The 18,969-nt window shown below is 35.5% G+C and overlaps 1 protein-coding gene across 1 annotated transcript; it reads right to left on the bottom strand.

The window, feature by feature from the left end:
- Positions 1–2,362: 2,362 nt before the first annotated feature.
- On the bottom strand, positions 2,363–14,723 carry LOC106840160 (UDP-glucuronosyltransferase 2B31-like). The gene is made up of 6 exons (XM_014855365.3): positions 13,969–14,723; positions 12,201–12,349; positions 9,564–9,695; positions 7,193–7,280; positions 6,381–6,600; positions 2,363–2,915 (listed from the first exon to the last, which is right to left on the bottom strand). The coding sequence occupies exons 1-6, from the start codon at positions 14,687–14,689 to the stop codon at positions 2,639–2,641; spliced, it is 1,587 nt and encodes a 528-aa protein (XP_014710851.3). The 5' UTR covers positions 14,690–14,723; the 3' UTR covers positions 2,363–2,638.
- Between the last annotated feature and the right edge of the window lie 4,246 nt (positions 14,724–18,969).

Raw genomic sequence — 18,969 nt, 5'->3', positions numbered from 1 at the left:
TATTGTAGTGAAATTCTTAATTTTATTTTCGATTGTTCATTGCAATTGTATATTTTCTAGTGAGTTTCCAATGATTTTTCTCTATATGAGATCACATGATCTGCTGATAGTTTTACCCCTTCCTTTCCAATGTGGATTTCTTTTTTATGTTCTTGTCTAATTGTCTTCATTGAATCTCCAATAAAATGTTGAAAAGAAATTTTGAAAGTGGACCTCCTCATCTTGCTCCACATCTTAGAAAGAAAGCATTTAGTCTTTTACCATTAAGTATAATGTTGTAAGGGTTTTTCATAGATTCAGGTTTTTCGTAGATGCCTTTTATCCATTTGATGAAGTTTCCCTTTATTCCTAGTTTACTGAGAATTTTTATCATGAAAGGTATTGGATTTTGTCAAATGATTTTTCTGTATTTATTGAGATGATTATGCAGTAATTTTCTTCATTCTATTGGCCCAAAACACCTTGGGCTGCCATGCCAGTGCCTCCTCATGGAGCACTTGGAGGGCCAGGTTGCTCCTTTCTACTAGCTCATGGCCACAAGGCCAAGGCGGCTACACGAGCTGCCACCATGCCCACCACAGCCCACGACCAGTATGGCCGCGATCTGCAGGCACAGCTGTCCAGGCACGGCCAGCACAGGCAGGACTTTCTACCGGCTCTGCATATAATCTCATCTGCGGACAGAGCGGCCTTCCTGGGCAGGGTGACACCACAACCAGCTGCTGTGGCTCCTGCTCCTCCAGAAGAGCCACGGCCAGCCTCTGCTTCAGGAAGCTCAGCTCCTCCTCTTGCTGGGCCATTTCAGCCTGCAAAGCCATGACTTCCTCCCTGGCAGAAATGGTGGCCTCTGTCCTCTCAGATTCTTTTGTTTGATATATATTTGGGGGGGGGGGGGCGCGATTTATGGTCTGAATTTATATTCTCCCAGAGTCAGTGCCTTTTGCGATCATTTGTATATTAGTGACCATTTTTACTCTAGTGAGTTGCCTGTTCACATGCTGAATCTGTTTTCACATTGGACTGTTTTCAGTTTGTTGTTTGTGATATTTCTCCCTGTACAATGATTACCAGCCTTTACAGGTTACGTGTGATACAGGATAGATTTGAGGAAAATTAAGCCTATATGCATGATTTAGTAATATTATCTACCATGGCACTATTTAATTTCCATAAAAGTGTGTCAATTATCTAGATGAGTAGTATGGAAATATCTTTGGTGAACTCTGCCTGTAGATCTCCTAGCTTCAGAGTTTTACTGTGTTTTTAAAATAAATTCATGCCTGATACTGGAGAATATTTGTTGTGAGACTTTGACGATGGACTTCTTGACCAGTAAAGATAGGTATGTATCTGTCTCATGGTCCGCTTGGGTCCTAAAGTGATTCCCTGGTGTGTATGTTTCAGGAAGGCCTTGTGCAACCTTGTGGTTTGATTTACATATTCTCAAAAAGTTACGTAATTTTTGTATTCTTTGCCTTGTTGTTGATTCTGATCAGTCATAGTGTGGCTAGGCCTAAAAGAAATTGGTGATTGTATTCTCTTTTTGTCATGCCAAAGGATTTAATGTTTCCTTATTAGGTTAATGAGGTTGTTGAAACAATAGGCTTCTGAGGAAAGAGAGAAGGAATGAGGCATGCTGATCTAGTGTGGTTGCATAGAATAAGAATCTTGTTTCAAACTGCCTTCAACAAACACATTGAATTGCTCACCATATCGGTAAGTAACTGAGTGATGTTATGCCTTGTTTGGAAGAGTGGACATATATCTATAAATATATCTATGCATATCTATAGATATATGTACACATACATTTGGAGAGAATGAAAATTCCAGAATTCCTGTAGAGTACAGGTTCTGTATTATCAAACCTTCAATGGGGACCTTGCATCTTCTATCAAAGGCTAAAATGACAGTTAAAGCAACCAGGTGAAACTTTTTAAAGGGCTGTGAGGTAAGGAGAATAAGCTAGTGAAACCAAAGTCTTTCTAATAGCTCAGTTGTATAATAGGAAGCAGATAGCAGTTGTTGTATTTCTAAATCCATGTATTTCCACTGGATATGGAGTTAAACTGGATGAAGGCAAACATCTTGCCATGTCTTTAGGCAAGGAGTGATGCTGAGGCTGGATGCACAGTAAAAGCCAAGCAGCATTATTCGTCTCTTAAAGGAAATAGAAGGGTGAATCATTTTATGCAATTCTAACCATTGAGTAGTTCTTGATCCAAAGATAAAATTACAAAATCTGCACCAATATCAAGTGAAAATATCCTGAGTATTTGCACAATAATGTTGATATTGTGAATACACTGCTTAATGCTCTTGTGTCCGTATGTAAAGTTTGAAAGACAATTAAGTTCAACAATTTTCTTTTGGCATAACTTTGTATTAGAATAATAAATATTAATATACCCATATAGTTTTATTTTTATTTAATTTTTGCCTCTTCTTCTCTTTGGCAGGACATATTTCTAACTGTTAAACAGGTAGCAAAACACTTGAAAACAAATTTTGATCTGAGAAGCTAAATTTTGAAAGGTTGTTTTGTCTTAAGAGGAAGGGATCTTTACATCACAACGTCTTGCTGGAATTAACTGCGGGAGTCCCCTCTATGAGGCATCCCACCTTCAGTCAGATACAATTACTCCCTTTTTTCCTTCTTTCCTGTTTTAGCAAACTTCCAGCAACAAAGCAGACATTTTATGATGACAAATACAGTGGTTGCCACACAGGCCAGCAGGAACCCAATCACATCCAAAGAGTGGTACTGAAACCAGGTGAGGTCGTGGGAGGCTGGCCGCAGGTGTTTGGCTCCTTTGTGGCGCATGACAAACTCGATCCAGAAGACTGCTCGATCTAAAGGCTTCATTGGTTGATCATGTTGAATTCTTGATAATTTCATAGCATTGTCTTTATATCTAAAGGAGAAACACAAAGATAGCAACAGTGAAAGGACGTTAATTTGCTTAAGCATATCATTCCCAAGAAAGGTTTTTGGAGTGCCATACCTAAGTTTCAAAATAAATGTCATAGTATTGCAGAAATGTGGTTTTAGTGGAGTCTTCATCGCAGTTTGGTTTTTAAATTGGAATTTTCTGATGACTAATATTTTCAAAATTGAAGATGAACATAAGGTGGGAAAGTTAAATCCTTTCTAACAGAGGTAAATTATAGGAGCCATTCTAAGGGCTGTAAGCCAGATGATGAATGCCATTTTAGGATGGTGCTCTTGAAGTTTCCAAAGAGGAATTGGTTCGTTGAGCTGTGTTCCCATCTTAGCACCTTTGCAATTTCTGCCCCTTCTGTGCCTCTCCTGGAGCACTCTTCCCTGCAACACCCCAAAGCTTGCTTCTAACTCCTGATGGAGGCTTTGACTTCGCTGTCACATCTCAGAGAGCCTTTTCCTTGCCACCCTAATAGCAGCCCTAGGCATTTCTTCTATATTTTTAATTTTTTTCTATTTGATTTCTAGATTTCTAAATACATTTTGTAAAATACAGAAGAAAAACGCATATATCCTAAGCGAAGAGCTCAAAATTTCATAATCAGCTAGAAAATCATCCTGAAGTGGATATTAAATATACCTACCACCTACGTATCGGTATCGGACGCCACAAGCTACTAGAAGCTCCCCATTCTCCGGACCTTTTCACTCACTAATCCTTTCTGCAAATTAACTGCTATCATTATTTTTAACATCATAGATTTGTTTTTCTGGTTTGTATATTGGCATCAGATAGTAGTATTCATTTGTTTTGTCCTTTCTGCAGCAGTTGGTGAATTCCATTGCTGTATTGTATCCAATGTCTGACAATACCACAGATTATCTCTTCATAATGATCCACGGACATGTGGATTGTTAATAATATTTTGGCCATTTCTACTAATGCTGATACAAATATTGTTTTAATTGTCTTTTGGTTTGCATATTTATACATTTCTGTTGGGTATTTCCTAGAAGGGAATCGCTGAGAAGATGGTGCAGGAATGATTATAATTTCTTTTTTGGTTCTAAATTACTTAGAAATGTATTGCTTAATATTCAAAATTTAGTGATTGTCTTTAGTTCTTTTATTTCATCATTTCTAACTTAATTCTTGTCTGGCCAGATAATATGCCCTTTATAAGTTGAAAATTTTCAAATAGTAAGTCTAAGTTTTGCCCCAGCATGCATGGTCCGTACCATTAATTATTCTATATGCTGTTGAAAAACGTGTTTTCACCATCGCTTTATATATATGTGTATATATATATATATAATATAATGTATATATCAAATAGGTTGCTTTTTAAAATTAGATTCTTCAAACATTTTATGTACTTATTTATTTTGTAATCTTTTACTATATTATAGGAAAAAGTCTTCAAAAACATCCTATTCGGACTATAGATTTGTGTACTTTAAAAATTTTCTATGTTTTTATTGTGGTAACATTCGTTATGACATTATATAAATTTCAGGCGTCCATCATTATATATTTTGATTTCTGTGTAGATTACGTCACGTTCACCACCCAAAGACTAATTACAATCCATCACCACACACATGCCTAATCGCTCCTTTTGCCCTCCTCCCTCCCCACTTCCCCTCTGGTAACCGGCAATCTAATGGCTGTTTCTATGTGTGTGTTTGTCGTTGTTTTTATCATGGACTTATGAGTGAGATCATACATTATTTGACTTTCTCCCCTTGAGTTATTTCACTTAGCATAATGCCCTCAAGGTTTATCCATGTTGTCACGAATGGCTAGAATTCACCTTTTCTTATGGCTGGCTAGTAATCCATTCTGTATATCTATGACATCTTCTTTATCCGTTCATCCCTTGATGGGCACCTAAGTTGCTTCAAAGTCTTGGCTATTGTGAATAATGCTGCAATGAACATAGGGGTTCCTATACCTTTATGCTTTCATGTTTTCATATTCATTGGATAATTACCCAACGGTGGAATAGCTGTATCATATGGTAGATTTATTTTTACTTTTAATTTCTGCTGCTTCCACCTTAAACAGGACTGTCCCTTGTTGTGGGCATTCTTTTTATGCAGTTTTCAGTTCTCTCTCAGTGGTAATTTTTCCAAAAATAGTTGTAACTTTGTTGTATTTGTGCGAGGAGATGAGTTCAGTGTCCACTTATGCCACCATCTTGACACCCTCCCCACCTATTTTTGCTTTTTGTCTACTTTTACTTTGTTTATTTGGAGGATTTATTAGCAGGTGTTACAAATTAGTAATTTGTGTTGTTTTGAAGGATTAACCTATTTATCATTATGAAGTATTTATTTTTTATTTTAATATTGTTTCTGGTCTACTGTGTCTGGTATTAGTTTACTATACATGTTTCTATAGTTATTTTTTAAAAAGGTCTTTTCTTATCTTTGTACTTACAATTTTCCTGTACTCTTCTATTTAAGCATGACTTGTAAATAGTATATAAAGTTATTTTTTAAAATCCATTTTGACAATTTTTGTCTTTAAATGATTTACTCTGTTTACAATTGCTGTACGTAGTGTTATATTTATATATTTTGACGCAAAAGCATATAAAGCAATATTCATAATAGCCAAATGTGGAACAACCAAAATATCCATGAACTTATGAATGGGTAAATAAAATATGTTATGTCCTTATCATAGAATATTACTCAGAATTATAAACCTACAACAGGGAAGGAGGTCAAAAACATCAGCCTATCTGAATGAAGCCAGTTGCAAAAGACTATATGATGTATGATTTCATGCATATGAAATGTCCAGAAGGACTAATCCACAGAGATAGAAAGTTGATTAATGGTTACTTGGGCAGGGGGGAATGGGAAGTAACTTGTAAGGAACGTCACATTTCTTTCTGTGGTGATAAAAATATCTTAAATTTATAATATTGTGATGGATTTATAGCACTGTAAACATACTACACATATTTCAATTTTATAATTTTAATGAATTTTATAGTATGTAAATTATATCTCATTATAAAATCTGCTAAAACAATAAAAATAAAATAAATTTTTGAGATAAAGAGATTTACAGTTTCAGAGATGTTAGTTACTGAGTTGAAAGAATTTATGATATTTTCTTCATCATTCTTTCCTGCTCAGGTTCTAACATATTTTTAAAAATGTGTCCTTCTTACAAATACCTATGTAGCTTTCCATTATTTGAGGAGAAAATTGTTGCCTCAGTTCATTACCTATTAAATCTATGGAGTTAAGAAGCAACTTTGAAATAAATGTAAGTCTGGGTGAAAATAAAGTACATTTTAGAATGGTTAAATCATGTTAATAATTTCAAAATTAGCCTCTTAAAACTGAGATGAAACTCCTACTCATCATTGGGAAAAGAATCTATCTATAAATACTACTTATTAAAAAGTGTGATACTTACGATGGGTCATGTATGACTGTCTTCAATGCGTTGAGCAAATCTGAACTTGTCATTGTGTCGAAGTCCAGTCTTACAGCTGCTCCCTTGGTCTTCATGTGAGCAACATTATCAGGTTGATCCGCAAACAAAGGAATGCCCACCACAGGGATCCCATGGTAGATCGCCTCATAGATGCCGTTGGCTCCACCATGAGTTATAAAGGCTTTGGTTTTTGGATGACCTAGGATTGGGTGAATTTTGGCAAACTATTAGTATAGCTCTTAGAATAAAATGAGAGTGGGGCAATATAAGACACTGAAAGAGGCATTGTATTCTAAATAACAGATTATTATACACATGAAACTACATTAAAATGTCTTTCAGAGTTTAGAGGAAGAAACACCTAAATGTGCTGTCGAGATAAGCGAAGGCTATAGAGAAGATCAGCGTATGACCTGAGACGTGAAAAATGAATACAAGATTGCCGGGTGGACAAAATTGAAAGAGAACATGCTGGATAAAAAATTAATAGGTCAGAAAAAAATCGGGGAGGGGGTATATTAGAATATATTCTGTTAATGAATTAGTGAAGTGACTCAGTCTTGGAAGTATCGTGTCAAGACAGCAGGAAGTTGGTGGTGGTGGTGCAGGAATCAGAAGAAGGAAAGGTTACACTTATCCTTTCTCCCTCCGACTGGGAAATAAATATAAGACAGTTAATTTTTAATTTCCAGATTTTCAATAATAAATTTCAAATAAATTTTTTTCCTGCTGAGCTATTATGATCTGGTTGGAGTTGTTCTTATTTGAATGTTCGTTTTCCAGAATCTTACCAAGAAGATCATTCTGGGGAATCCACTTATAAAGCCGCGTATTTGGCCCTAAGGTGTCTGGTTTCTTGCCATCATATCTCCATATAACCTGTTACAGTAAAGAAAATGCCTGAGTCCATGAGTCAAACTTCTAAGATATAGAATGGCAGAATATAAATAGATTAAGAGGCCTCTAGTTAAACCTGTTCATTGTGACAGATGAAGAAATGAGGGAAAGAAATGTTAAGTAATGAGAACCAGTAAACACTGATCTAATAGGAATTCTCATCCTCCATGCACTTATTTTACATTCAATCACCTATGATTGCAATCATGATGTTTCTCACTTGGATTAGACAAATGAGATTTTCAATAACAAATTCAAGCACATAAACATTTTTTAGGCAGTCATTTTAATTTTAGAGCAAAAAAATTGCAAATTACGAATAATCTGCTAATTTATTTTAACTATTTATTATACTAGCTCTCAGCTTCCAAATTTAATATTAGTCTGTTTATTTCTTTTTGTGTGTTGGGAGAAGTGACTTATATCCACTTGTTCTGCAAGTTATATTACTAGAGTTTTACATCTTTTGATTTGCCAAATGGGAATTGTGTGCAATCATCTAATTGTAAGAACAAAGTAATTCTTATTATTAACAATTTAGTTTTAATAACAAATAATTTCTGCTTGGTAAGTACATTTAGCTCCTTTGAAATTACTAATTATCAATATCACTACTTCCAGGAAAAAATTCACGTGGTTATTTTTTTGCAAAACTCCAGAGTATTATCACTATTGCCAGGCTTGAGAATTCTTTAAATGTAGAAAAAAAGAGCCTCTTAGTACTTCATAAATAACAGTATAGCTGTTGAAAAGACCTGAATATCATGATGGTGCTAAATTTTATTCAACTGCCTGTTAACACTTTAAGGATGCACTCCAAACTTGGACAGCATTGATTAATATGGTTTCTTATATCAAGCCATTTTCAAGTCAAGTACCAAAATTAGTTACAGATTTTGAAATTGCTAAACAATCCTCATAAGATGGATTCTAAATTACCAGTGGTTAACATCTATTTGCTAAGTGAGTATTAAAGCAACTTCAGTTCTCAGCAATCAGCATAGGTGATAAGCAGAAAGCTATACCATTTAGGAAAATCAAAAGTAGTTCACAAATACACAGAGACTCCAGGTAGATTCTATACATTAGAAATAATTTACTACCATATTTTACTGACAAGAAACCATCTCAACCTTTCCTATGCTAGCCTGTCTTCTAATTGATTCCTTTTTAAATCCCCTTCTCCTTCTTCAAGTGAGAGAAGTTATTATTCAGATGGATTAGGAGCACGGTCCTTGCAGATCCATATTTTGTGAAACACAGGGTCACCTTAAGGGCCGACCCACCTCCACCATTCCTTCTGTGTTTTCCTCTTTCAAACTTTAGCAGGGTCCAGTCCACAAGGGCAGCTTTTCAGTTTCTTTTTTTCTTGTTGTTTTTTTTTCTCTCTCTAAATTATCATGTCAGGATAGGTACCTGGATGCAGGTTGGTGAGCCTTGGCCATCTTTCCTTTGTATAGCACCCTGAACAGCACATTGAACAGGGTTTTCTGAAACTGAGGGGAAGTAAAAGAGGCCTGGGTTACCTGGCAAGCCTAAACTGCAGGATGCCTTTCAGATTGTTATCACTTCTTGCTTAATGTTACTGTTAAAATTTATCTCCTTTCTTTCTTTCTTCTCTTTTTTTTTTGCTCAGGAATACTACTGCTGAGCCAATATCTGTGCCAATCTTCAGCTATTTTGTATGTCAGTCACTACCACATCATGGCTGATGAGTGATGAGTAGTGTATGTCTGTACCCAGGATCCAAACCCATGGACCCGGGCCACTGAAGCTGATCGCTCCAAACTTAACCACTATGCCAGGGTCCAGCCCCTAACCCCTTTATGAGAATATCTGTAGCATGTATTGTGCCCTCAGGAATCCTGCACGGAAAAGGAGCAAATGACAGGGAAAAATTTGATGATATGGCATCATTATACCATTATAATATCATGATACCATTATTATATGATTATTCTCATTATTATATCATCATAATATTACCACAATGTCATTATAATACCAAACCTGCACTCCATCTGTTAAACATATTTCAATCTGATCCAAATGTTAATGCCAAAATTATCTGTCTATCAAAACACCATCTGTACTGTTGGCAACTGCCATGTATACTTTTGCATTTAAACTCATTTTTGAGATACGTTGAATCTATCATAATACATTGTAGTTTACCTCTCATGAAGGAAATTTATGTAATCGGATCCTTTTCAAAATTTAACAGATACATTAAATCGTTGTCCACTATAAGGTACTTTATCTAACCTTTTGTGGAATCTGGGCAAAGGCTGATGCAATCACATTGGCTCTTTCTTCTGTCATGTTGCTGACCATTGACCCCAGAGTAAACACCACAATGCCGTTTTCTCCGGAGCTCTGGGCAAACTCTTCCATTTCCTGTGAAGAAGTAATTTGCTCCATCACTAAAGAACACCAGCCTAGCAAACAGTATTGAAAGGATTGCTGCAAACAACTAAGCAGAGAAAATCATAAATTATCAGGAATTACTAGAGTAGTTCCTGTTTATTTTTAATTGTGGTAAAATATACATAACATAAAATTTATCATCTTAACTATTCCTAAATGTACACTTCAGTAGTGTGCACATTCTCATTGCTATGTAACCAACCTCCAGAACGCTTCACCTTGCAAATTGAAACTATACCCATTTTACAATAATGACCTGGCAACTATCATTCTACTTCCTATTTCTATGAATTTGAATCTAGATAATTTATATAAGTGAATCATACGGTATCTATCATTTCGTGAGTGCCTCCTTTCACCTAGAATAATGTCCGCAAATTTCAGCCATGTTGGAGCACGTGTTAGAGTTTCCTTCAGTTTTAAGGCTGAGTTATCGTCCATTGTGTGTAAATAGATTATTTTGTTTATTAATTCTTCTGTAGATCAACACTTTTGTTGCTTCAGCGTTTTGGCTCTTGTGAAAAGCGTTGCTATGAAGATAAGTAGGCATATATCTCGGTTTGATCCTAATGCCAATTGCGTTTGATGAATACCCAGAAGTGGAATCGATGGACCTTATGGTAATTCCATTTTTGATTTTTTAAGGAACCTCCATTCTATTTTACTTAGTGACTGTTTATAATAGATCTAATCCCTTAGTTACTTTGGAATGATTCAACTGATCTGAGATTAATTTCCTTTATTATGTAAATTTTTGCAAATATGTGTGTGTGTGTCTGTGCCTGTGTGTAAGAAAGAAGTGAAATAGAGCCAGTACACAGTAGTGCAGAAGAAATGCTCTTAGACAGTATTACACCTAGTCTCTTCATTTACACTGTCATTAATTACTAATATGGATTCTTGGAAGGCGGCCACACAGCAGAACTTGACTCACCTTTGATTCTTTATTGTTCTAGTTCTACTAAACCACTTGTGTTTATACCAGGCAGGTCTTCTGGAGGAATATTTTAGTTTAGTCATTAGTATTTTCTTTCGCCGACTATGAGCACTATGAAAATTTTGTTATGATTGGGATGCCTTTACATAATTTTTTTCTCAGCTCTATAATAATTTATCCTTCACCTTAACTATTGTCAGTATTTCCTGAGCTCCCCATAAATCACCCTTAAAGGCTGGAGAACTGCTGATGAGTAATTTCACACTCATCAGACACGTGAGTCTGATATTACTGTTTGGAGTTTCCATGAAATCTCCCTAAGATTCCTATTTGTAATCCAGAAATATACATGTATATTACTTGAGTGACCATATTTCTGGTTTGTTTGTGTATGACACCTTTTGCCCTGAAATCATATTGTAAAAAGGATGCCCTAGTCGAATATGTTATCTGTAACTGACAGTGATGAGCCCTCATCACCTCCTTGAGGTCTCCAGGGAGCAGCTGGCCCACAGTGGGAGAGATACAGCAGGCTTTCTGCAGCAGAGAGCTGGTCACCGTCTTGCTTACAATTGTTTCTGAATTATTCTGATTTGTATTCCCACTATAAAATCCATGTATTACTTTCAGAACTGGAATATTCCTTATGGCTCAGTATACTCTTATACCCAAAAAACAAATGTAGAAGAGCCAAAAATTTCCTGGCTATCTTGTCACAACTGCATATTCATCCTTTGTTTTTCTCCGGTCCTTCTGTTTTGAAATTCATTATTAGTTTTTTTCTCTGTGGAAATTAATGACAGAACCTTTCCAATATAAAGAGTATACTTTCTGATTCGAGTCAATGTTGTTCTATGATGCCCACTGGATGCTCTTTAGCACTGTGGTCTTTCCTTGTTATAATACTTTTTACACAGCTGTTATTACATGCTCATATCCTATGTTTCCAAGTAGAATGCTAAGTGTTTGTGTAGAAAAATTGTGTCTACACTGCTTCTCTGCATATCCAGCATATCTCTGAACTATGCTAGTCACTTTAAGAATATTCTTTGAGGGTCAGCCGTGGTGGCCTAGTGGTTAAGTTTGGTGCACTCCACTTTGGTGGTCTGGGCATGGTTCCCAGGCACGAACCTACACCACTCAAGTTGTCAGTGGCCCTGCTGTGGTGGCAAATCACATGCAAAAAGAGGAAGATTGGCAGCAGATGTTAGCTCAGGGCAAATCTTCTTCAGCCAGAAAAAAACAAAAACAGGAATACCTTTGAATGAGTGACTGATACTTTCTTATGTGTTGAATAATGAGGCCTTAATTTAACTGACCCTATTCCTAAAGCCTTCCAGGGATAATACTTTATTCTTCAATGATAATGAAACTCAGAGTCTTGTAATGGTATTGAAATATATGAGTTTCCAATTTGTAGGTCCCTTTACGCAGCTTCCCATATCGCTCACTGTAATCAAACATTCTAAATAAAGAACACAGAATAATGTCTATTGTGAATGCAAAGTAAACCAACCACACAAACAGGAGTACGTCACCTTAGGCAGGGATTTGGCAGGTTTGCAGTGATATCCTCCAATAAATTGAAAATGTGGTAAGAATGGGCGAGGAAATTCAAAATCCCAATAGGTTCGAACGAGCCACATTTCAGCTTTCCTCCTTAACTCATATAATTTAGTGGCTCTTCCTGAAGGGAAAAAAGCAAATAAAAGTAAGGAAATGAGTGTTTTGTAATGTGAATATATCAGGTAGTTTTCTGAAAAGAGCTTGGAATAACAGACTCAAAGATATTTAAAAGTTTCTGTGGTTTCACAATAGTATTATGTGTGTGTCTACATATAATATATATGTTTTATATATGTTGTTTATATATATACTACAATGCATAAGAGACTTTCATCTCTAACATCACGTCAGTGCATTCACAAACATAAACAATTATTAGACCTAAGACACCAAAGAATTAAACATGCATTTGTTTACTCTGTATGGCTGCAAAAGTTAATTGACACAAACGTAAACAGTGATTTCAACTGCTCCATCAATTCTCCCTACCATACCCATGGAGACATGTTTCCCTGAAGCGCTCCATCTTGTTTCTACAATTTAGCAAGCTATTCCCTTAATCCTAGATTTTCCAAGTAAACTAAGGTTTTGAAAATATGGCCACTCTGGTATTTGGCTCATGTAAGTGGCTTAATAATATTTGCATATTAAATAAATGTCCTTGCAAAAAATAGCTGGAAAGTTTTCATAAAGTATGGAAATAGATGTGCTCACCATGAATTGTGGCTCATTTTATCTTTAATGGAGAGACATTGTTTTTAAACAATATGGACTAGTCACTTGTACGTCCACCTTTCGACAAAATTCTGGGCCTTTGAAGCAGATATTTTGTAAGTACTTAGTGCAGGAATGTGTAATCATTAGAATCTCTAATAATAGTTTCACATGTTTGAGATAGAGCCATTGTGTCTTTCATTTGTGAAGGACTCCTTCAGGTAATATGGCAGAAAATGTTTTTTAAATGAATCCTAACTACATAAGGGGAACAATTTCTCAATGCTCCACCCACTGTTGTGCTAAAAATATATTGCTCCTCACTCTGTATGTCGGTTTTGATCAAGATATTTAGTAAAATTTCCAATGACTTTTATTGAAGATGAAAAAAACCTATAGTAAAGTTGATGTGCAGGATGATTAGGCAGAGCACAGAGTATTTTTAGGGCAGTGAAACTAGGTTTGTGATATTCTAATGGTGGACAGGTGACAAAATAATTTTGTCCAAACTCCAAGAATGTACATCACCAAGATAGAACCCTAATATAAAATATGGACTTTAGGTGATAACGGTGTGTCAATATCGTTTCATCAACTGTAACAAATGTACTTCTTCTGTGGGGGATGTTGATAATAGGGGAGGCAATGCACGGACGGGAGCAAGGCATATATGAAAAATCTCTACTCAGTATTGCTCCAGACTGAAAACACCTCTATGAAATAAAGCCTCTTACAAGCAAACAAATATGCAAGGATTGATCTGCAATTGCTTAACAAACTCCTCAGTGCTTTAACTTTTAGTTTATGATTTCTTGGAGGGTCCTGTACTGGGAATGGACCGTGGGATTCTAATTGACCCTATAATTTAAGCATTTCCATAATATTTGTGAGTTTGAGAGATCATTTTCTACTTTTCTTTCAACATTTCACTTATAAAAGACAAATTCCTCTGACTTTATACAAACTCACTTTTCAAGGTGCTAGGAGAATTAAGACTTCAAGCTACCACCTAAAAACATGACTTACCTAGTACTTCACTGTAAAACTGATCCCACTTCTTCTCATTAAATGTTTGGAACCAAAAGTCAAAATAAATCACATATATCATATTTTTTACCCTCTCCATGAATGTCATTTGATCACTTAATTCTGACATAACAACAGGTACATAAGAAGGTGGGAATGGAAGTCCTCCACCATACTTTTCAATTGTATGGCCTGGAGAGAAGCGGAGACTGTACACTAACGGTATTTGCAGTAGCTCAGCCAGCAGCTCACTACACAGTCCTACGGCATCTGCAAAAATTATATCAAACTTTGATTCTTGTAATTTTCTTATAAGTTTCTTGTTCAAAACTGCATCGTTACAGAGCTTTAGAACATTATCAAAAAATTGCCAAATGATTTCTTGCATTAGTGTAAAATGTGTCCAAAATGAATCTTTTGGCAGACGTGTCCATGTATCAACCAGTGTTTTGAATATAACCTCATAATCATGTTTTGTTAAAGATGCAGGATAAATCTCAAATTTAATAGCAGATGGTTTGTTTGGATCCACAAGAATCGAAGCTGAAGCTGTCAGAACAGTCACTTCATGACCTCTCTGGACAAGTTCATCCAGGATTGTCTTCATATTGATCCAATGGCTGTATTCTGTGGGCCACACCAGCACCTTTCCAGCACTCCCAGGGCTAAAGTAACAACTCAGTTGTAGCAACAGCAGAAGTGGAATCCATTTCAGAGACATCTTGGTGGAACACAATGCTTCCTTTTAAATTGCTGATCTCTTGTACCATTGCTCAGGCTTATATTCAAGGAGAAATCAATCAAGAAGTTAAAATATAACTCCTACAGCTCAAAGTAAATAGATGACCTGGACATTCAGAGAATTTGGATAGCAAGTGTAAAAAGCAAAAGGTTGATGACTTTGTTTGTGTACATGTGTTTAGTATATGTTTTAAGAGTAAAAGTGCTGTCATCTACTAAGTGGCGATGCCCTTGTATGTGTAAGTCAACTGTATTTGGAAGACTGTTAAGAACAGTGGCAAGTGAGAAGAAACTGTGACTGCAGTCTTCTTGAACCTTACAGTATACAGTTCAATAGTTCATAGTGTATTCACAGAACTGTGCAATGACTACAGCAATCAATTGAAGATCATTTTCATCATCTATAAATAAACCTTTACCCTTTAGTCAGAGCTCCCTAATCTCTGCTTCCTCCAAGCCTCATTCAACCATTCATCTAGTTGCTGTCTTCAGATTTGCATATTCTGAACATTTCCCGGTTGATGGAATCATACAATACATGGTCTTTTGTGACTGGCTGCTTCATTTACCATAACGTTTTCAAGGTTCATCCATGTTGTAACATGTCAGAGCTTAATTCCTTTTTATTGGCAAATAATATTACATAGTATGGCTATCCCATCTTTTGTTTACTCATTTGTAAGTTGATCAACATTTTTTATTCACATTTTCCGCCTATAATGAATAATATTATTTACCAACGTCCACATGAATGTTTTGAGTGGACATGTTTTCCTTTCTCTTGCATATATACTTAGAAGTAGAATTGCTGGGTCATATTGTAGCTCTATGTTTCACCTTTGAGGGTATGGCATAGTGTTTTCCAAAGTGACTGCACCATTTTCTATTTCCAGTAGCAACATATGATGGTTCGAATTTCTCCATAATCTTGCCAACACTTGCTATTTTGTCTAATTGTACATATGCTAGTTGGAGTGAAGTCATATCTCATTGTGGTTTGAGTCACATCTCTGATCTTATTATGTAAAACACCATTGCATATGCTTGTTCAAAATTTGTATATCTTTCTTGGAGAAATATCTATTCATAACCTTCGTTAATTTTGTAATTGGATCATTTTTCTTCTTCTTATTCAATTATAAGAGCTTTTCAAAATATGTTTTGGATATACATCCCTTATGAGATATACGATTTGTAAATATCTCTTCAATTATGCAGCTTATCTTTTCCCTTTCTTGATGATGTCCTTTATAGAACAAAGGTTTTAAGTTTTGGTGAAGTCTAGTTTCTCTATTTGTAATTTGGTGGTTGTGCTTTTAGTGTCATATAAGAAATCATTGCCAAATTCAATACCAAAATGTTTACCTATGTTTTTCCTTAAGAGTCTTATAGTTTTATTTTTATTTTTAGGCTTTGGATCCATTTTGAGTCATTTTTGTGTATGGTTTGAGGTAGACAGTCCAACTTCATTCTTTTACATGTAGATAATCTGTTTGTCTCAAAGAATTTGTTTAGAAGAGTGCCCATTCCTTTGTCAAACATCAATTGACCATCAAGGTGTGAGTATATTTCTGGATTCTAATGTCTACTTTAGGGATTTATTTGCTTTTGTGTATGCCTGTATTACACTCTCTTGTGTAGTGTAGTTTGTAGTTGGCTTTGAATTCAATTAGTATAATTCCTCCTACCATAGGGATCCCATGGTTAATCACCTCATAGATGACATTGGCTCCACCATGAGTTATAAAGGTTTTGGATTTTGGATGACCTACGATTGAGTGAATTTTGGCAAACTATTAAGTATAAGTCTTAGAATAAAATGAGAGTAGGGCAATATAAGACACTGAAAGAGGCATCGTATTCTAAATAACAGATTATTATACCCATGAATCTACATTAAAATGTCTTTCAGAGCTTAGAGGAAGAAGCATCTAAATCTGCTATCAAGATAAGTGAAGACTATATAGAAGATTAGTGTACGACCTGAGATGTGAAAAATAAATACAAGATTGCCGGGTGGACAAAATTGAAAGAGAACATGCTGGATAAAAGAAGAATAGGTCAGAAAAAAATCGGGGAGGGGGTATATTAGAATATATTCTGTTAATGAATTAGTGAAGTGACTCAGTCTTGGAAGTATCGTGTCAAGACAGCAGGAAGTTGATGGTGGTGGTGCAGGAATCAGAAGAAGGAAAGGTTACACTTATCCTTTCTCCCTCTGACTGGGAAATAAATATAAGACAGTTAATTTTTAATTTTCAGATTTTCAATAATAAATTTCAAATAAATTTTTTTCCTGCTGAACTATTATGATCTGGTTGGGGTTATTCTTATTTGAGTGTTCGTTTTCCAGAATCTTACCAATAAGGTCATTCTGGGAAATCTACTTACAGTCAGGTATTTGGCCCTAAGGTATATGGTTTCTTGCCATCCAATCTCCATATAACATGTTAGAGTAAAGAAAATGCCTGATTCCGTGAGTCAAACTTCTAAGATATAGCATGTTAGGATGTAAATAGATTAAGAAGTCTCTAGTTAAATCTGTTCATTATGACAGATGAGGAAATGAGGAGAAGAAATGCTAAGTAATTTGAACCAGTAACACTCATCTAATAGGAATTCTCATCCTCCATGCACTTATTTTACATTCAATCACCTATGATTGCAATCATGATGTTTCTCACTTGGATTAGACAAATGAGATTTTCAATAACAAATTCAAGCACATAAACATTTTTTAGGCAGTCATTTTAATTTTAGTGCAAAAAATTGCAAATTACGAATAATCTGCTAATTTATTTTAACTATTTATTATACTAGCTCTCACCTTCCAAATTTAATATTAGTGTATTTATTTCCTTTTGTGTGTTGGGAGAAGTGGCTTACTTATATCCACTTGTTCTATAAGTTATATCATTATAGTTTTGCATCTTTTGATTTGCCAAATGGGAAATGTGTGCAATCTCATTGTGAGAACAAAATAATTCTGATTATTAACAATTTATTTTAATAACAAATAATTTCTTCTTGGTAAGTACATTTAGCTCCTTTGAAATTACTAATTATCAATATCACTACTTCCAAGAAAAAATTCACGTAGTAATTTTTTACAAAACTCCAGAGTATTATCACTATTGCCAGACCGGACAATTCTTTAAATGTAGAAAAGAAGAGCCTCTTAGTACAACATAAATAACAGTATAGCTGTTGAAAAAACTTGAATATCAGGATGGTGCTAAATTTTATTCAACTGACTGTTAACACTTTAAGGATGCATTCCAAACTTGGACAGCATTGATGAATATGGTTTCTTATATCGAGCCATTTTCAAGTAGTACCAAAATTAGTTACAGATTTTGAAATTGCTAAACAATCCTCATAAGATGGATTCTAAATTACCAGTGGTTAACATCTATTTGCTAAGTGAGTATTAAAGCAACTTCAGTTCTCAGCAATCAGCATAGGTGATAAGCAGAAAGCTATACCATTTAAGAAAATCAAAAGTAGTTCACAAATACACGGAGACTCCAGGTATATTCTATATATTAGAAATAATTTACTACCATATTTTACTGACAAAAGACTGACTCAAACTTTCCTATGCTACCCTGGCTTCTAATTGACTCCCTTTTAGATTCCCTTCTCCTTCTTCAGTTGAGAGGAGTAATTATTCAGATGCATTGCAAGCAGGGTCCTTGCAGATCCATATTTTGTAAAACACAGGGTCACCTTAATGGCCGACCCACCTCCACCCTTTCTTCTGCGTTTTCCTGTTTCAAACTCCAGCAGGGCACAGGTCCACCAGAGCAGCTTTTCACTTTCTTTTTGTCATGTTGTTTTGTTTTCTCTCTATATTATCATGTCTGGATAGGTCTGTAAATGCTGCTTGGTAAACCTTGGCCGTCTTTTCTTTGTATAGCTCCCTGAACAGCACATTGAATAGTCCTTTTCTGAAATTGAGGGGAAGTAAATGAGGCCTGGATTACCTGGCAAGCCTCAACTGCAGGATCCCTTTCAGACTGTTATCAATTCCTGCCTAATGTTACTTTTGAAATTTAAGTTCTTTCTGAGAGAATCTGTAGTGTGTACAATGCCCTCAGGAATGCTGCAAGTAAAAGAAGAAAACGGCAAGGCAGAATTCAGTGATTTTTGTACCTGCCTGCAATATCATTATAATGTTGAAACTTCCCACTGCACCTCCAAAATATGTTTCTTTTTGATCATAATGTGAATGCCAAAGTTATTGTCCATCAAAAACAG

The sequence above is a fragment of the Equus asinus genome, chromosome 3, assembly GCF_041296235.1.
Source record: "Equus asinus isolate D_3611 breed Donkey chromosome 3, EquAss-T2T_v2, whole genome shotgun sequence".
NCBI classification, from domain to species: Eukaryota; Metazoa; Chordata; class Mammalia; order Perissodactyla; family Equidae; genus Equus; species Equus asinus.
The sequence above is the reverse complement of the archived record's forward strand: the minus strand, read 5'-3'. Positions and strand labels throughout refer to the sequence as shown.